General features: G+C 43.1%; 2 protein-coding genes across 2 annotated transcripts in view; one reads left to right on the forward strand and one right to left on the reverse strand.

The window, feature by feature from the left end:
- slc20a2 (solute carrier family 20 member 2) overlaps nucleotides 1-19294 on the reverse strand; it is an 83792-nt gene extending 64498 nt beyond the window's left edge. Inside the window, exon 1 of the mRNA XM_059970083.1 lies at nucleotides 19136-19294. The gene's annotated coding sequence lies outside the window, so the exon portion shown is untranslated. The remainder of the gene's footprint in view (nucleotides 1-19135) is intronic.
- Nucleotides 18572-20852, forward strand: part of LOC132394217 (uncharacterized) — a 65318-nt gene continuing 63037 nt past the window's right edge. The window contains exon 1 of the mRNA XM_059970086.1: nucleotides 18572-18999. Within this exon, the coding sequence (XP_059826069.1) occupies nucleotides 18842-18999 (158 nt within the window). The 5' untranslated portion in view covers nucleotides 18572-18841. The remainder of the gene's footprint in view (nucleotides 19000-20852) is intronic.

Raw genomic sequence — 20852 nt, forward strand, 5'->3', positions numbered from 1 at the left:
AAAGCATCCTTGCTTTAATATTCTGGTTCTCTCACAATGAGTGCTAACATTGCATATATCTTTCTTACTACCAACTCAGACATTAGGAATCCCACACTAGGACACCTAAGCCCCTTGTTACCTCTAGTATCTGAACTCTCTCCCCATTCAGAAAATATACACTGCCTTCAATCCTTTTACCAAAGTGCACGAACATACACTTCTCAAGAAGTATTCCATTTGTCACCTCTTTGCCCATTCTCCGAAATTGTCCAAGTCGTTCTGCAGACTCCCTGCTTCCTCAACACTATCTGCCCCTCAGCAGATCAACTGCAGAACTTGGCCACAAAGCCATCAATTCCATCATCTGGATCATCGAGATTTAACATGAAAAGTAGTAGACCGAACACTGAAACCTGCCAAACACCATTAGACACTGACAGCGAACCAGAAAAGACCCCTATATTCCCACTCTTTGCCTTCTGCCAGTTAGCCAATATTCTATCCATGCTAGTATCTCTCCTGTAATACCATGGGCTCCTATCTTAACAACCTCATGTGCAGCACCTTGTCAAAGGCCTTCTGTAAATCCAAATGAACAGCACCCACTGACTCACCTTTGTCTATTCTGCCTGCTAATTCCTCAAAGAATTCCAGCAGATTTGTCTGGCAAAATCTCCCTTTAGGAAACCATGCTGACTTTGGCCTATTTTATCATGTTCTTCCAAGTACAGTATGCTGAAGCCTCATCCTTAAAAATGGACTCCATAAAATCTTATTAACCAGTGAAACACACAAAAGTTGATGAAGGAACTCAGCAAGTCACACAGCATCAATGGAAATTCAGTTCAATTCAATTCAAGTTTAACTGTCATTAAGCCTACATGAACACTCATGAAGACAGCCAAACGAGACAGCGTTACTAAGGCGTCAAGGTGGAAAGACATTATCAATAGCCTCACACACACAAGATCACAAACACGTAATAAGAATCCCGATGCCCACCTCCCCCTCCCCCTGCTATGCTGCAACTTGATGTATACAAATCAACAAACCCATATAGAGTATCAGTAAAAATACAATGATGCAGAATATGCATGTTTACAGTCCCCCCTCCCCAAGCCCACCGATATCATCTGTCAACTGGCCCCTGACACCCACTAGACGAATCCGTGGCTTTGAGGCCTAGTTCTCGCATATACAAGCACATATAGATTATTAGTAAAAACAGAACCAGGCAATTGTTTATATGTATAGTCCAGACCCCTCAGTCCATTTTAAATCGTCCGTTGCCGCAACTGCACTATTCTTTCCCCGGTAGAGTGCGATGGCTCGGACTCCTTTCCTCTGGTGGCTGAAAAGCAAGTGACCCCACAGCTCGAGGCTCGAGTCCATTGACTGCTGCAAAAAAAATCTGCAACAGAACTTGGCTTCTGAGCAAAACCCTGGGAGGGCAGCTTTGACTCCATTCTGCACACTGTGCCACACAGCCCCCGTGGAATGCAATGACTTAACCCCCTCACAAACAGGCAACAGTGTGGCTTCAGGCCTACTCCTCACCTCACTACAACCAATAAACAGTTAATGTTTTGGGCCGGGATCCTTTCTCTTTGGGACTGAAAAGGAAGGGGAAGATGCCACGGTAAAAAGGTGGGGGCAGGGGTAGGAGGACCAGCTAGAAGATGATAGGTGAAGACAGATGGCTGGAAAAGGTAGAGGACTGGAGAGGAGAGTAGACCATGGGGGAAAAAGGGAAGAAGGAGGGGCACCAGGAGGAGGTGATAAGCAGGTGAGGAGAAGAGGCAAGAGGAGAAGAGAGAAAGGGAAGGGAAAATTTACCAGGACAAATCAATGTTCCAATGGTCTTACTGACCAAACTGATGAAATCAGAATAACTGGTCTATAATTTCCTGTTTATTTTTGCCTCCCTCTCTCCCCCCTTAAACACTGGAGTGACAGCTGAGAGACTTTATGTCATTGTATGCATGAAATCTTTTGTGTCATTAAAAGGTTTAGTTTATCGCAACTTAAATCACGATTGCTTATCAGTATAATTGTTTCCTCAGAACAAGTACAGACTCCGTTGGGGAGCACAGAGTTCTAGCCCTGAGAGTCATAGTAACATTTATTTCATTACACTCTTCTGTTGCTGTGAAGGTACAGGAGCCTCAAGACCCACACCACCAGGGTCAAGAACAGATATGACCTCTCCACCACCAGGCTCTTGAACCAATGGGGATAATTCCACTCTCCTTCATTGCTCCAGTGCTATACTACTCCCACAACCTTTGACTCATTTTCAAGAACTTATGTCCTCAATATTTAGTGCTTATTTATTTATTATCATTTCATTTTTTTCTTTTGTTTTTGCCCAGTTTGTAGTTGGTTGTTTGCCTGTCCTGTTGGGTGCAGTCTCTCATTGATTCTATTACAGGTGCATCTCCCCCTTTACAAACGTACAACATTCCTATGAAACCTTTCTTAAGCTGAAATGGCGTAAAGTGAAGAACCATTAACTTACGTGGGAAAAATTTTCGTAAAAGCGAAAATCCTCTTTATAATGCGAAAACAGGTTACTAAAGTAGGTCTTTTGTAAAAGTGAAGTGGCTTAAGGCGAGGGACACCCATATGTCTCTTGGATTTACTGAGTATGCCCACAAGAAAACATCTCAGGGTTGTATATGGTAACATATATATACTTTATTAATAAATTTACTTTGAACACAAATTTCCTGCCATACAAGATAGTGATGATAAACCCGATTCTGATTAGTTACTGAATAAGCAATACTTACACAAAACCGTCACCATATTGCTCCCTCAATAAAATATACTAATTGCATTGATAATACACTTTAACATGATAAAACACCTTAAGTTCTCAGACCAAAAGCCAACTCTACCCAAGGAAATGTTTGGTAGTTAACATCCAACAGGCGCAAGATTGAGCTTGACATCAAACTGCTTACCACAAGGCCCTCACAACCAACACCACATGATGGAATGCTGGTGTTTTCCCAGCATGTGAGACTCAATACTAACCTAAAGAGAAGATCTCCAACTGCTCACTAGTTCAGTACATTTTAAGAAGCCAAGATCCAAACATGAATGCCAAACACTTTAGCCACAACCCAAATGGTGTTTTGCAGCTTTTTCACCCCGTGAGATGGAATGGAAGTTGTTCAAATTAGGTCATTAAAAAAAAAAGGACAAAATGCTCATCTATTGAGGTAGTCATTATTTACCAAATATTAACAGGAACTCCTGTACAGCAGGTGCAGAGTCTGGGCAGCCTTCATTCACCTCCCAAGTCCTCAAAGTAACTTTACCAGCATGTCATGCTTGGATGAGTGTAGCTTCAACAGCAGGAAACACAACATTATTCCCAACAAAAGCAACCCACTTAACTGGCACTTCCTTCAACATTACCTGCACTTTTGAAATCCACAACCTTTTTCACCTTGGAGACTAACACTACTGCTTGGGAACACTGCCACATAATATCCTAATCTACAAATACTCCAGCATTCTTTCAATGCTGGATCAGAAATAGGACATCACCTAATCTAAAGTATCACCAAAGTACTTTACCAGAAAAAACACATGTCTTCCTAGTCATGCATTAAAGAATAAACAGTCCCCATTGAGGGTCTCGACTGTTTATTCCCCTCCACAGATGCTGTGGAAGTCGTCCTGCAGTTTGTGGATATTGCTCAAGATTTCCAGCATCTGCAGAATCTCCTGTGTTTGTGAAGAGTCAAGCCACTAGGCGGAGCTCCATACAACTGAACGGAGATTACAACACTGAAAATAAAAGGTGCACATCTAAAGACTGTAAGGTACAACTGAGAATGTGGTACACAGTTCCCAGACCAATACTGCTTGATCAACCAGGGTTTCATACTTGTATCATCTCAATTCTCACTCATAAACACAAAAGATTCTCTATTCTTCTGTTTACCCTCTCCATAGATGCTGTCTAACCTCATGAGTTCCTCCAGCATGTTAATTCTCATTCAGATGCTGTTCCCCAGTATTAATCACCCCAGCACATCCTCGGACTGTGTTGGTTGTTGATGCAAATGGCACATCTCACTGTATGTTTTGATGTACGTGTTACAAATAAATTTAATTTTTAAAGCTAACCTTTAACCAAATACTATTTCTGTCAAAAAAAAATTTGGCTCCTGGTGACAAACACCACTATAAGGTTTTTAAAATTGGAAAAATCAATGTGGAACACTTGTTATTTTTATACTTCCTTCGGCATGATGTAGTTTCTGACATTTAGAGTTGTGCTTGTATATTAAGGTATGCTCGAAACACAAACTTGTTTATTATTTATTTCCAGATTAGACTGCACCAATAATTTGTGCAAGTCTAGCACTAAGAGAATTAATTAGTTTTGAAGATATTTCAAAAAAAAAATCAAAAGGGCTTTAACCTGAAGTCTCAACAATAAATCAGTGTTCTGTATGATTCAGTCATTGAATGCATAGTTTTGATTATATCTGATTTAGGTTTGAATACATGATCCATATCGATACTTTAGTGCAATGCTCCACTATCAGGAGATGCTTTCTCTTGAAAAAGGGAGAGAACACCTCTTTTTCTTTAAAAAAAAATCAACATTGAAACTGGTGGATGTAAGTATGGGAAGTTATGGACGTAAACCAAAAAAGTTGCGAGCACTGGGTCCTCAACACTCTTTCGGGATAATGCTTCACCTAGAGTAATTGTTCAAACAGCTGAACGGAGAAAAAAATATTATGTTCTTAAAACTTCCTTGAAAAAATAAATCATTCCCATTGAATTCTGGGAATACTGGACAAGCAATAAAGATGATCTGACAATCTTGAATTCACAGAAGCAGAACCGAAACAGTAAAAGGAGTGCACTTCGGATTACCCATGCACAGGCATCTCCTGACCCATCTGTGGCAGAGTATATAGCTCTCACTGGCTCATCACCTCACAGTCCACACAAATATTGTGCAAGCAAGTCATCCTCCAAAAGAAACTGAATAAAAACGTACCAAGATCCATACCATACAGTTAATACAAATGTTTTCGGAACTTAGAAAATTAGCACCGTCGTGCTTCGGTCTGATCACCAGAGGCTCTAGAGTCCCCCAGGCTCTGACATTCCTCCTCCCAATTATTCATTAGCTATCTTCACCTGAGTTTTGTTTTAGTTATCAGTGCACCTGACCTTGTTTAGTTTCTCTATTTAAGTTCCCTTTGTTTCACTTGTCTTTGCTTAGTCTTGAGTCACCTCCTGTGTGTAGTGATTTTTGAGTCCTAACCTATGTTCTCTGCAAGGCAATCCTCAAGTAACGATTCTTTGTTTAACCCCATCCTTATGTCTGGTCTCCTCTGCACTTGGTCTATGTTTCTCATGGCAGTCCATGGGTTAAACATAGAACTTTGCCCTGGTCCAAACCAGCCTGGCAACCACCTCTGCTGCAAGCACACCAAGTGCAATTAGTGATAATTGTGTTCAATCCCAAACACACCAACTACAGACCATCTGATTAAGTCTTTACCCACATTACATTTCTCCAACACTTTCAAGACCTTACCCCAGTCTGGTCATGTATTGCAAAGTAAACCAAAATTATTCTAAAAAGGATATGTTACTACACTAAGGCTCGAGAAGAACATCATCATCTTCAAATATCTTTTTAGCTCATTCTCTGCCTTTGGTAAGAAGTCATTATTGTACTGCCATTGGTTCAAATATAGAAAAAAAAATTTCAAAAGTCACTGATCATTACTTTTAAATATGGACATGTGTATTCAAAAAAGATATTTGTGGCACTTACACAATTGTTCTTCATGCATTAACTGTGAATTAAAGAGCAATAATAGAAAATGCATTGCTTCCTCCACAGTAATTAATATAGCTGGAGTTATTCAAAAAATGATTCATATATCATTAAAGTCGATTAACTCTGGCACACAAAAAAATAGAATATGATGTATTAAGAGACTGCATCAATCTCAATAACATTGAGTGAGTTCTTGGCTCAGTGACAACATTCTTTTCCCTCCAGAGCCAGAAGGTTCAGGGCTCACACTAGTCCAGTGTGAGGAATTCAGATCTCTTGGTCAGAGGTGTGCATCATCAATCACACCAATCCAAACACCTTCATCACCCTCAGCTCCCTTATCATATATCACAAAAAACTTCTGCACTTTGGACATATCACCACAAGGATTCTTACAGAAGTGGAAGAACATACTTATCAGACACACACTACTAATCAGCTCAGAACAATTCCACTATTTCACAGTTTCCAAGGAAAGTTGAAAAGATTAAAAAACGTACATTATTGTATTACCTAGTACAGGAGGACAATTCAGGCAAAAGATCCACCCCTTTTGTCTCAAAATGCTACTATTAGAGAGCCTTTAATAATCACAAATTATAGCAATTATGATGCTCCCACAAGGGAGTAGGTTAGGAGAATTGGGAAGTGGGGTTAGACTGAGAAATGCGTGTGCACCTCTCCAAGCTGGTCTTTTGTATTCAGTCCTCATGACGTGGCTTCTTCTGCATCAGCAAGGCCAAGGGCAGATTAGTAACAGTTCAGCAGAATGTCTGCACTCTGTCCACAACAGCCAACATAAGCTTCTGGATGCATGTTATTTCAACTGCTGTCACCTTTCCTACACCAGCCAACCTTCTCCACTGCCACAGGGAAACTAAGTACAAACCTGAAGAACAGCAGCTCATTCACCTCTTGGATTGCCTACAATTTAATGGTATGAACACTGAATGTTACAGCTTTAGGTAATCCACTCCCATCAGTTCACCCTTTGTTCAGCCCCTCCATCCACCACATTACCTCACTGTGACCCTCTCACCCACACCCTAAGATCTGGTTCCACCAGCTTCTGATACACCCCTTGCTTTCACTTCCATATACATTCTTTCTCTACACACTAGGTCCTGATGCAGGGTCTCAACTGTTACTATGTCTCCACAGATGCTGGTTGACCTACTGAGTTCCACCAGGAGCATTTTTCCTTAGGTTCAATCTACCAGTTTTATGTCTTTCAGGATCCAACCTCATTAGTCATGGAATTCGAGAAACATTATTGCGTTCACAAGATAGATAACACAGACTTAAAGGTTTCACCCAAAGTGAGAATCAACTAAAGACTAAATCTTGCAGGGAATAGTTTCAAGAATATTAGTGAACCAGTTACATATTAAAAATTATGGTCAATTGCCTGATGCCAAAACACCAGATTAATTAAATTTAATTTCACAACCAGATGCAGAGGGATTTGAACCAAGTTCAGAGTGTTAAGGAGAAGGAGTGATGGAACTGGTGGGATAAGGGCAAACAAAGGGAGGAGAGATGCAAGTGATTGCCAGAAGTTAGAGAAATCCATGTTCATGTGGTCAGATTGGAGACCACACATCACCCCCTCGTTCCCTTACAGCACCTTCGTCTGCCCATCACCCCCACATCACCCCCTCGTTCCCTTACAGCACCTTCGTCTGCCCATCACCCCCACATCACCCCCCCGTTCCCTTACAGCACCTTCATCTGCCCATCACCCCCACATCACCCCCTCGTTCCCTTACAGCACCTTCGTCTGCCCATCACCCCCACATCACCCCCTCGTTCCCTTTCAGCACCTTCGTCTGCCCATCACCCCCACATCACCCCCCCGTTCCCTTACAGCACCTTCGTCTGCCCATCACCCCCACATCACCCCCTCGTTCCCTTACAGCACCTTCGTCTGCCCATCACCCCCACATCACCCCCTCTAGTTCCCTTACACCACCTTCGTCTGCCCATCACCCACACATCCCTTCTTCCAGTTCCCCTCCTCAATCCCTTCCACAGTCCATCATCCTCTCCTTCAGCTCTGTCACCTCCACTTCCTTTCTCAGCTTCTTACATCATTTTATCACCCACCAGCTCTTGCTCCACCCCTATCTTTTCATAATGGGTTCTCTCTTTCTCAACCTGAAAATGGGGGACTCCTCCTTCTCCCTTGTTAGGGAGAGAGAGAACCTGTGGCTTGTCAAAAGCCGAATGTATTGCAATAGTCTTTGGGATAACTGCAAGGTCTGTGCCTGTGCTCGGTAAGGGGTGCAGTTTTTTCTGCCGGGTAGGGGGCATCATTGCATTACTGCTGCTTATGTATGGGGGGGGGGGGGATCTTGGGTTCTCATGTTTAACTGTTGTTCATTCTTTGGGGCACTTCTCTGTTTTCATGGATGTTTGCGAAGAAAAAGCATTTCATGAAATATATTGGATACATTTCTCTGACATTAAATTGAACCTTTGATCCTGAAACATCAACTGTCTATTTCCATATAACAATTACAGCACGGAAACAGGCAATCTCGGCCCTTCGGGTCCGTGCCGAACGCTTACTCTCAGATTCCCTCCAGCATTTTGTGTATTGATCCAGATTTCCACATCTCCAGTCTTTCTTCTGTCCTCATCATCAATATTCTGGCAAATACCATCAATCAGAAACTCATCTTAACCAGTTGCAAATACTATGACTACAAGTTAAAGACTGGTAGCCTGGACACACCAATACAATGTGCCTACAAGGCACAAGAACACTGGAATTTCTTTCTTGGGTTACTGCAGCTTCAAATCATTCAAGAAGCTCAGCACTATCTAAGGTAAAACACTTACTCATCCCATACTTCACCTTAAACACTCAATCCTTTCATTACCAGCACAGCAGTTACTCACTTAAGCATCTCTGACAACAGCTGCTGCACCTACAACTTTCAATGACAGCAGATGCCAAGGAACATCACCTGTCCCTTCAAGTTCATTGTCACGCATACAAGTACAGTGAGGTACAGGTACAATAAAAACATGCGTGCATACTGTTCTGGAAGCTTATTTTTGTTCTAATTATTTTTTCATGTATTGTAATCTTATGCCTTTGAACGGTAGTGCTGCCGCAAAAAAAACCAAATTTCACACCATACAAGACAATGATTCTGATATGTATCAATTAGCAGCAGGCAAACCAGTGACATCAACTTCCTGAAAATGAATGAAAAAAAAACACTGCACATGGGAAAGCAGCAACATGCAATGTAGTTGCTGTCACCAATAGACAAAGATTAGACTACACTTTTCTGACTTCTATCCCTTGGCATTCAACCAAAGATACTTTGTCAACATTATTTTACCAGGAACTGCCCATTTCTTGGAAAAAAATCTGCCCATTATCTAGCAAATACATTCTGCAAAAGATCCCTACTAGCTGAGCCAATGAAATCAAAACAGCAAGAGTTAAAAAGCAGAGGCTTTTTAACTACACATTACTTCTTCTTGCATCTACAAAAAATAGAGAGAGACACAAGGGGCATGTCAAATTTCTTTAGCCTCCTTGACAAGGTTGATCAGATAGCAAAAATCAAATGGATTTACTGGTACAGCTGAAGATGCAGGAACTTGTTAGATATAGGTGTTTTGATAGTGATACAGTGAAGTGAACAAGCACAGACATTAGTGAAACTTGTACAAGGTCCATTAATAGTAACTAACATTATTCAAGATATGGTGGTAAACAGGAAAAATCTTGACAGGGCAGATATTTCCCCAGTGGTGTCCCTGAAACTAAGGGGTTAACATTCTCAAAATAAAAGTATCAAATACTTAGGACTGAGATGAAAAGAAATTCTTTCACTCAAAGGGTGGTGAATCTTTGGATTTCTGTTGACAACAGAACTGTAAGAAGCTCAGTCACAGAGTCTATTCAAGACAAATTGGTAGATTATTAGATAATAAGAGAATCAAAGGATATGGGGTTAGAACAGGAAAGTGGCACTAAGGTAAAAGATTAATCATGATTTTACTGAATGGCAGTGCAGCACTGGGGTCCAAATGACCTGTACTTATTTCTATTTCTCAAAAGAACCTAATATATCACAATGCATTTAGTAACAATGAATATACAGCCAGATCAGAAATATGGAAGATAAACAGTAAGATCGTGCTTATCTATTCAAATGAACTTTAAGGAAGTGACATATAACAGATAAGGGGAAGGAAATAGGTGGACGTGATGTATCTGGGTTTTGTAAAATTGGGGATCATATATTGCCATACAAAGTGAATTGGTTATTAAAGAATGAAAATATACGAAGTTTATAAGATTATCAACCAGTGATTAGTCGAAGAAATCACAGGCACTGGTGTTTGGGCCCCAGCAATTCATTATCCACAGTAGTTTGTCTGAAAGGACCAAATACCATATAAATAACTTTGCTGCAAATAAACTGGGGATAGCATGGAAAACAATGAGTGAGTGTGAACACAGTGAATAGAATTATAAAATGTGGGAAAAGCATGTTGTGCAAACAGAGATACACAGAGTACTTGTTAAAGGGAGTGATGTTCAAAGGAATCCAGGTGATTTCATACACAAGTCACTGAAATGTTGAAAAGCTAATGCTTTTAGAAGTACACAATTCCAGCATTAGAGTCTGAAAACTAATTTTTTAAGGAGGCCTTACGACTACTTTACACCTAATGGGTGTTCAGATTAATGATTTACACCTTAGCTCGAAGGGAACAAATATCCTTGCATATAGGTTTGCTACAGCATTTGGGGGATGGGAACTGGAGTGACAGGGCTGAAGACGGGGCAGTTGGTATTCAAGTCAACCAATGTGTATTGGGACTGAGGAAGGACAGGCAGATGATTGAGCAACTTTGCACTCAATGTGATGCGTTGAAATGGGGGCAAAATTTAAAGGGCTGATGAATGCAGGACTGAAAAGTGTAATATTTGAATGTACATCTTTTATCTGTTGTTCATTCTTTGGGGCACTCCTGTTTTCATGGATGGTTGCAAAGAAAAAGTATTTCCGGATGTATATTATATATATTTCTAGGACATTAAAAGTACCTTTGAAACCTTTGAAATATAGTATACAGGCAATAAGGTAATTGATCTTGTACAGTTAGAGACTGGCAGGTGTGACATTGTGAACACTACGGAGTTGTGACTGAATGGAGATCATAATTGGAAGCTCAACACCCTATTGTATCAAAAGGACAGGCAGGTAAGCAGTGGGGGCATGGTGGTGCTGTTGAAAAAAAATGAAATCAAGTTTTTAGAAAGAGGTCTTTTGGGATCAGAAAATGTAGATTCCTTATGAGTATAGTTGAGAACTGCAAGGGTAGAAAGACCTTAGTGGCCTCCAAATAGTAGCCAGGATGCGGGCTACAAATTACAATGAGAGTTAGAAATGCATGTCAAATGGACAATGTTATGATTGATAATCATGGAGATTTCAATATGTAGGTACATTGGGAAAAATCAGGTTGATGCTCGATCCCAGCCGAAGGAACTTGTAGAATGCCTACAAATGGGTTTTTAGGGCAGATTGTAGTTGAGCCCACTAGGCGAAAAGCAATTCTGGATTGGGTGTGGTGTAATGAGCCAGATTTGATATGGGAATTTAAGGTAAAGGGAACCCTATGAGGCAATTATCAAAATATGATGGAAGTCATCCTGCAGTTTGAGAAGCTAAAATCAGATGTATCAGGATTACAGTGGAATAAAAGGAATTACAAATGCATGAGAGAGGAGCTGGCCAGAAGTGATTAGAAGGGGACATTAGCAAGGATGACAGCAGGGTAGCAAAGTCTGAAGTTTCTGGGAGCTAGCTGGAAGGCACAGGATAGACACATCAAAGAAGAAATATTTTGATGGGAGGATGAAAAATATATATACACACACATAAAGAGTAAAAGAGTGGATATCAGATCGCTGGAAAATGACTCTCAAACAATAGTTACTATGATTAATTTTGCAACTGTACTGGTGACATTGTGCAAAGGATAAATATTGGCTAGGACACTGGAGATTAACTCCATGTTCTTTTTTGAAATTCTATCCATGATCTTTTACCATCTCTGATAATGCAGCAGACCAGCTTGGTTTTCAGTATCATTCTAGATGTTGTACACAGATTCCTGAACAGAAAGTAATCCAGAACCTTCTAAATTACTTATATCATAGGAGGTCATTCAACCCATCAGGTATATGCTAATTCCCTAGAGATCCATCCCACCTACCCTTTCAATTCCCCAGCCAGGAAATGGCAACTCTGCATGCAGCTCAGAAGGGAATCATCACATTCCCATTTAGGAACTGGACAAATCCACAATCACAACCAATGGGTATTTCAGTAAGCAACATCGTTTTAAGCTGATTTTTAAAAAAACCTACCAACAGAAATTCTGTCGATCCTCAAAATCGACAGAACCTAGATGGCAGACTAAGCTCATGAGTGCATTTCCCTTTAAGAAATCAGAAGTGGGTAAGACATGCTGGTCTGCGGGAACGATTGAAACAGATCCCTTAGACAACCCCGCTCCCTACTACCCTGCTGGTGAACGTACAGTCTCTAGAAAATAAAATTGAAGACCTCAGAGCAAGATTGCAGCACCAGAGGGACATCAGGGATTGCTGTGTACTGTGCTTCATGAAAACACGGTCCACCCCCACCATTTTAGAAGCAGCTCTGCAGCTTGTGAGCGCCACCATCTACAGCAATGACAGGACAGCGGAGCCTCTTAAAGGTAAACGTGGTGGACTGCGTTTTATGGTTAACTCATCAAGGTACATAGAAGTGAGGATTTCTGTCTCAGTCCTGCTCACCCAGCGTGGAACATCTAGAAGTTAAGTGTCATCCATTTTATCTGGTGAGGAAGTTTTCAACTGTTATCCTGCTAGTGGGGTACATTCCATCCCTGGCCAATGGAGGCAGCAGGGGAAGAAAACACCATGATCAGCAGCAATGAAACAGCACACCTTGTTGCCTTCCCAATCGCTGGGGAGGTTTTCAACCAGTTCAGCTTGAAGAAGTCTGATCAACTACCAGCAACATCTCATCTGTGGAACCAGCACACCAGACCACTGTTACACCACCATTAAGAAAGCTTACTGTGCCAGCCCATGCCCTCACTTTGGTAAGTCCAATCACTTCTACTCCTGGTACACAGGCAGGCTGCAGCACCAGTGATGAGGGCCATGAAGGTATGGACAAAGAGACAAAGAGGAGTGCTTACAAGACTGCTTTGAATTGGTGGACTGGGACAATATTTTGGGATTTATCTTTGAATCTGAATGATGGTCACCGATTTCCTCAAAACCTGCGTGGATGAGTGTGTGCCTTTGAGTACATACCAAACATACCCAAACCAAATGCTGTGGAGTTTCACAGTCAACTGAGGCTCAGGTCTGTGGTAATCAGGAGACTGGTGATCTAAAATGTCCATGTACAATGGAAGGGTATTTTAAGAGAGAAAAAACGCAGATTGAAGTTGGAGACGGAAGCACCTTTGGCAGGGTTTGCAAGCCATTACAAACCTAACCTCATGAATAGCTTCACTCTGAGATGATCTCAATGCCGTTCATGCACACTCTGAAAGGGAGAATAAAACTTCACCTGTACAATTCCATGTAGCATCTGGTGATCATGTCACTTCTGTCTGCATTATGCATCAGAACATCGTTCAAGAGGGTGAACCCTTGCAAAGCACCAGGCCCTGATGGTGTACCTGGTACGGCACTGAGAACCTGTTCCAACCAGCTGGTGGGAGTGTTCAAGGACATCTTCAAACACTCACTGCTACATCTGGTGGTTCCCACCTGCTTCAAAAGGGCAACAATCATACCACTGAGCAGGGTGAGCCGTCTCAACGACCATCGTACGGTTACACTCACATTTATTGTAATGAAGTGTTTGCCAGGTTGGTCACAGCCAGAATAAACTCCTGCCTAAGTAAGGACCTGGACCTGCTACAAATTGTCTATCGCTACAATAGGTGTAGCGCAGATAGGATCTCACTGGCTCTGCACTCAGCCTTGGGCCACCTGGACAATAACAATATCTACATCAGGCCGCTGTTTATTGAATGCTGAGCTATAGTCAATACAATCAGACCCTCAGTCCTAATCAACAAGCTCCAAAACTTGGGGCCCTGTACCTCCTTCTGCAACTGGACCCTTGACTTCCTCATCGGGAGAGCACAGTCAGTGCAAATTGGAAGTAACATCTCCTCATTTACAATCAACAGTGGTGCACCTCAAGGATGCGTGCTTTACTCTTTCCATACCGTGTGGCTAGACCAGGGGTGGGCAAACTTTTTGACTTGTGGGCCACAAAGAGTTCTAAAATTTGACAGGGGGGCCGGACCAGGAGCAAATGGACGGAGTGTTTTGGTAATACACCTCATAAGAGAAAATAAAATATCATGGGATATGTAGAAAACATGTGCTTTAATTTCAATTGAAAATGAACAAATGCATTACAACAAAATATCTGTCTTTGAAGTCCCATGGTATTTAGCTATTTATTGAAATGACTTTTAAAACACTGAAAATTAAATGAATAAAATACAGCTTTTTTTTAATAGTAACAGTTATTATTTTAAAGCACTGAAAATTCTGTTATCCTTCAAGATATTATCATCATCACTCTCCTCCTAACTGTCTTTATTTCAAAAACGGTAGGAGATGCAGGTCTACTTGTCCTGCTCCTTCTTATTCAATTGTCCCGTGCCAAAACTCAACAACGACCAGCACAAAGACAGAACAGTGACAGTGCGCCAGTATGCGGAGCGCGTTATTTGATCTGGAGCGCATTTTTTATTTTGAGAACGTACGTGCACCTGCGCACTACTCATGTCCATCACTTAACAGAAATGACATGTAACATGTAAGGCTTATTGAAAAAATATTTTCAAATGCATTTTTTTACATAACACAACGAAGAAACTTATTTTTAATTTCAGTGGGAACAGTGTTGTTGGTCTCCCTTTTTAGCCAGCACATCAAAGTCTGGATTTAGTTTTGTTGTGGCGATTCTCAGGATGGATCTGAGGTGTTGGTCAGTTAACTTGGATCTGTGGCTGGCTTTGTTGATGTTCATGACGCTGAACGCCTGTTCACACAAATAGGTCGAGCCGAACAAAGAGTAAAGCGCAAATGTGGAGTAATACGCTGCACCTCAACAAAGGTCAATGTATATAGAGTGCGTCATCTATTGGGAAAATGCCAGAATTGCGGGGGAAAAACGTTAACAAGGTTTATTAATATAATTTCATCAAGTTCTGCAGGCCGGATTAAAAAGCTTAACGGGCCGCATATGGCCCCCAGGCCGTAGTTTGCCCATGCCTGGGCTAGACACAGTCCAACTGTACTGATGGCACAACTATTGTTGACAGAATCTCAGATGGTGATGAGGTGGTGTACAGATAGATCAGCTGGTTGAGTAGTGTCACAATAGCCTTACTCAATGTCAGTAAGACCTTGAGTGAAGGAAACACGTGCCAATCCTCACTGAGAGATCAGCAGTGGAAAGGGTGAGCAATTTCAAGTTCCTGCATTTCAACATCTCTGAAGATCTAGCTTGGCCCAACATATTGATGCAATTACAAAGAAGGCATGACAGCAGCTATATTTCATTAGGAGTTTGAGGAGGTTTGATATGTGACCCAAGACTCCATGGACCATCTACAGATGTACTGTGGAGAGCATTCCAACTGGTTGCATCACCGTCTGCACAGGATTGGAAAAAGCTGCATGCAGAAAGTTGCAAGCTCAATCAACTCCATCAGCATAGAGGGCAACTTCAAAAGGTGATACCTCAGAAAAGCATCATGCCCTCTTCTCGTTGCTACCGTGAAGGTGGAGGTACAAGGGCATGAAGACACAAACTCATCATTTTAGGAACAGCTTCTTCCTCTTTGCCATTACATTTCTGAACAGATATTGAACCCATGTACAGCACTTCACTATTTTCATTTTGTTTCCCTTTTTTGTATAGTTATTGAATATTATATATAAATAATTGTAATTTGTAGGTTTCTTTCAGAAACATAGAAAACCTACAGCACAGTACAGGCCCTCTGGCCCACAAAGCTGTGCTGAACATGTCCTTACCTCAGAAATTACCAGGGTTAATTACCACTGTTGCCGGCAGCCCATTCCACACACTCACCACTTTCTGAGTAAAAAAAAACCCAACTTACCCCGACATCTCCTCTGTACCTACTTCCAGCATCTTAAAACTACGCCCTCCCATGTTAGCCATCTCAGCTCTGGGAAAAAGCCTCTGACTATCCACACAATCAATGCCTCTCATCATCTTATACACCTCTACCAGGTCACCTCTCATCCTCCATCGCTCCAAGGAGAAAAGGCCAAGTTCATTCAACCTATTCTCATAAGGCATGCTCCCCAATCCAGGCAACGTCCTTGTAAATCCCCTCTGCACCCTTTCTATGGTTTCCACATCCTTCCAGTAGTGAGGCAATCAAAACTGAGCACAGTACTCCAAGTGGGGTCTGACCGGGGTCCTATATAGCTGCAACATTACCTCTCGGCTCCTAAACTCATTCCAAGCTTAATGAAGGCCAATGCACTGTATCTCTTCTTAACCACTGAGTCAACCTGCACAGCTGCTTTGAGCATCCTATGGACTCAGACACCAAAATCCCTCTGATCCTCCACTCTGCCAAGAGTCTTACATTAATACTATATTCTGACATTATATTTGACCTACCAAAATGAACCACCTCACACTTATCTGGGTTGAACTCCATCTGCCACTTCTCAGCCCAGTTTTGCATCCTATCAATGTCCCGTGGTAACCTCTGACAGTCCTACACACTATCCACAACACCCCCACCTTTATTACGCATCGCACTGTACTGCTGTGGCAAAATAACCAACTTCACAACATACAAAATGCCAAATGATTCTGTAGTCCTTTAGTTTATTCCCTCACATGTCCATCATCTCTAATTCTTTGGCCTGTAACCTACAGTTAAGTGTAACCACAATGGCCTTTTAATCCATAATATGGGAGGACACCAGAAGGCTGGAGGCAAATCTACAGATTAAGAAGATGAATAACAAGCTACAGCAATAAACAACCTGCTGGAGGAACTCAGTGGGTCAAGCAACAGAGGTTGGCTGAAAGGAATTGTTCATGTTTCTGGCTGGAATGCTTCATCAGGACTGAACTACAAAGTAGCTGAGATTAGGATTGAACTCAGGTTGAGGCAGCTGCAACAACTTGTTACTGTGTTAGCAGGAAGATCTACCTATTGAGCCACAATAGATAAACACACACAAAAGAACAGAATGTAACCAAAGCAACACATTTTCAAAACTAACTCAGTATGAAAACGATGTAGTGATGAATGATAGCAGAACATTAACCCTAAAAACAGCTATAATAACATAAATTCATTTGTCAAAGCACATAAAATGCCAGAGGAACTCAGCAGACCAGGCAGCAAAAAATTCTGGTTTGAAAACTACAAATGGAGGATGTCACATCAAACTTTCTAATTAGTTACAGCTATCTTTAAAGGATTAAAGACAGGAAAATGAATATAAAAATCATAGTACTACAGGTGATGGAAAATTTCAAGAAAAAAGATAAAGCTGCAAGTGTTCAGTAGGTCAGCTGCATTTATGAAGAAATGTTCTGATTCAGAGGTTAATTAGAGTATTCTGTCAGAAGGTCAACAGCCTTAAACTCTGTTCTCTTTATATCAATGTGAACTAGATTGAAATACTATATTATATATAAAATCTACTGTTTGTGCCCAATCTCAGCATTAGAGTCTGACAACTCAGCTGATGTTTAAGGAGATAAGGGGTTGAAAATATAAGTTCGGGCTACTGAACTGCACACTTGCATGGAAAATACCACCGTGTTCACATGACATTCAGTTCACCGAATCATTGGTCACACCAGTTTGAATTTTGTTATTATCGATCCCATCTTTGTTGCATCCAGTGACACCGTGAATTCACAGCAAATGCTACACATCCCCTACATTTGATGCTCTGATCCTGTGTTATAATCCAGAGCACTATATTCGCAGAAATGCTAGTGGGGGGGAGGGGGGAGAGGAGAATTTGGGAAACTAGAAAACCAGTGACATGGTGCTCGCCTTTCAGCCCCTAATTTCACACGGACGACAGCGGGCCGCACCGTTCACTCGCAGTCCAGACTGACTGGAGGAGGAGGGGCCGCGAACGTGTCAAACTCGAGAGCTGCGATTCAATGGCTCTCTCTGTCGTCGACCTGCTGGAGATGGAGTTTACTCCAGAATTTCCCCCATCGACTGAGGGCGACATGACCGCACAAGCACGCCGTGAGGTCCGGGTCAGCCTCCCGCGGCCGTGCCGTGCCGTTCGCTCCGCCGGGCTCCAGCGAGCCTCCCGCGGCCGTGCCGTGCCGTTCGCTCCGCCGGGCTCCAGCGAGCCTCCCGCGGCCGTGCCGTGCGCTCCGCCGGGCTCCAGCGAGCCTCCCGCGGCCGTGCCGTGCCGTTCGCTCCGCCGGGCTCCAGCGAGCCTCCCGCGGCCGTGCCGTGCGCTCCGCCGGGCTCCAGCGAGCCTCCCGCGGCCGTGCCGTGCCGTTCGCTCCGCCGGGCTCCAGCGAGCCTCCCGCGGCCGTGCCGTGCCGTTCGCTCCGCCGGGCTCCAGCGAGCCTCCCGCGGCCGTGCCGTGCGCTCCGCCGGGCTCCAGCGAGCCTCCCGCGGCCGTGCCGTGCCGTGCGCTCCGCCGGGCTCCAGCGAGCCTCCCGCGGCCGTGCCGTGCCGTGCACTCCGCCGGGCTCCAGCGAGCCTCCCGCGGCCGTGCCGTGCACTCCGCCGGGCTCCAGCGAGCCTCCCGCGGCCGTGCCGTGCGCTCCGCCGGGCTCCAGCTCTCACTACCGGGTTCGGTCTTGGCGCTCACATGGAGGCGATCGCTTCTCGGTCCATGTGGCTGCCGCTGTAAAGGGATCCCTGTGTAACCCGCCAGCTCTCCTCATGCCATAAAAGGCAATGTTTAAAAAAACATCGCAGCGTTTGGACTTTCGGCCGTCCGACCCTTGTGCTCTTGCCTCGCAACGCGGGATCCGAGCCGCGGCTTTACAACAAATGAATCGGGAAAGGGGAGAATCGATTGCGCGACCGGGGTGTATGAACAGAAAAAAGAGGAGGTAATGGCCCGGCAACCGTGTGGCATTTTAAAGGGAACTTAAACTGGGTAAATTTGACTACAGCAACGGGAAGAGAAAAATAAATGTCATTAAACAAACTTCACGCTGACGACACGCAGGGCCCGCGTGTACTTACCAGATGCGCTGTCCTGGCCACTGGAAGTCAGAAGCTGGCCTGATCGTGAGGCGGATTCTCAGTCAGAAACGTGCCTGTCGCACGGAACGTTGTGAGACTCTCGTCCCAGGTCCGTTGCTGGGGTTTTCCTCCCAATTCAGACTGATCTAAACCGCCATGTTAACACAAGTACGAGCTGAGGGAGCGGCTCTGACTCTCTTTATAGCAGCGGGAGAGAGGAGGCGGAGCAGCTGTAGGGTCCCTTGTGGGTGGAAACGAGGGATCCACGGAGGTACAGTGCGAGAGGGCAGACCAGATACCGCCCCTGCGTGTTGTTGTGTGCCGTGCCGAACCCCGAATACTGGCACCAACCACCCTAACCAGCACCAGCCGCGCTGTGAAGGTGGCCACAATTTTTACCATAAACATTCGCCCTATCTCTGTCAGAACTAAAACAGTAACAGGCAATCTATTAACACCAGCACTGGAACCGGCAATGAGTGAACCCTTGTCACCAGCAAACCCCTGAACGCTGGCATCACACAGCCCGGGGTCGTCACCATTAACACGGTCACAACGTGTATCACAAGCACCAAAATCAGCTACAGCACTGATACCAGCATCAGCCATACCTCAAACTCCAACTCCAGGGTCATTTCTCCCATAACCAGAACCAGCTTCCACACAAGCTTGCAATGTTTCTCAATGTAGAAGAGGAATATAGAACCAGTATGAGTCTATAAACATCAGCAGCATAAAGGCTACCGGACACACGGGCTAATCCATAAACGGGAAACAGTGTACCCACACAGATACCATGAACATTTACAGTGACCACCATACTTGAAGCAGCATCAAGTCCAGCTCAAATCACCATCAGTTCAACAATGACAAATTCATCTAACATAGATATCCCTGATTTGTAGATGGACTTGGGAAAATCTCAGACTGTACTCACAATCTACCTCAATATGGCTTTGCACTTTTTTGCCTGCCTGAACTACACTTTCTATGTAATTATAACCCTTCATTCTGCATTCTATTATTACTTTCCCTTGTACCACCTCAATCCATGAATACGGACACCATCATCTTCATCAGCGATCACTTGTAGTCGAGTTTGATACTGACACCACCTGTGCCATAAATACCAGTACCAGCCACATTGTAAATTTGTACCATAACATTAGCGTTATCTCAGTCACAAATAAAACAGTAACAGGTGTTCTACTAACATCAGCATTGCAATTAGTGTGATGAAGTGAATGACATACAAAAAAAAGTTTTTCACTGTACTTCAGTACTTGTGATAATAATAAACTATTTCACCAGGGGTGGTAGTGCACTCTTATAAGGCAAATGCTATATTCACTGTTTTAGAAAGTCACCTACAGGCAGTCAGGAAGTCTGCTCTTCAGTAAGTATAGTATATCCAGCAATGGCAAAAAGCACACACATAGGTCAGTTGACAAGTTTTAGAAGAGTGAACTAGTTTCATGGGGGATCTGATATATTCTTCTCACTTATGTTTTATAATGCACTTTCTGCTGAACAGTTACACTGAAACAATCCTCCTGTATGGAATTAATCACAGAAAAAGCAGTCAGGCTAAAAAAAAAGCCGTTGAATTGAGTCCCTTTCACATTTTATCATCGATATTTTTCATTATCAAGATTCTACCTAATTTAGTATGAAAAACAAATTATCATGGTGGTAGTTTCCTTAAGATTAAACAGTG

This window comes from Hypanus sabinus, chromosome 5 (assembly GCF_030144855.1).
Source record: "Hypanus sabinus isolate sHypSab1 chromosome 5, sHypSab1.hap1, whole genome shotgun sequence".
NCBI lineage: Eukaryota > Metazoa > Chordata > Chondrichthyes > Myliobatiformes > Dasyatidae > Hypanus > Hypanus sabinus.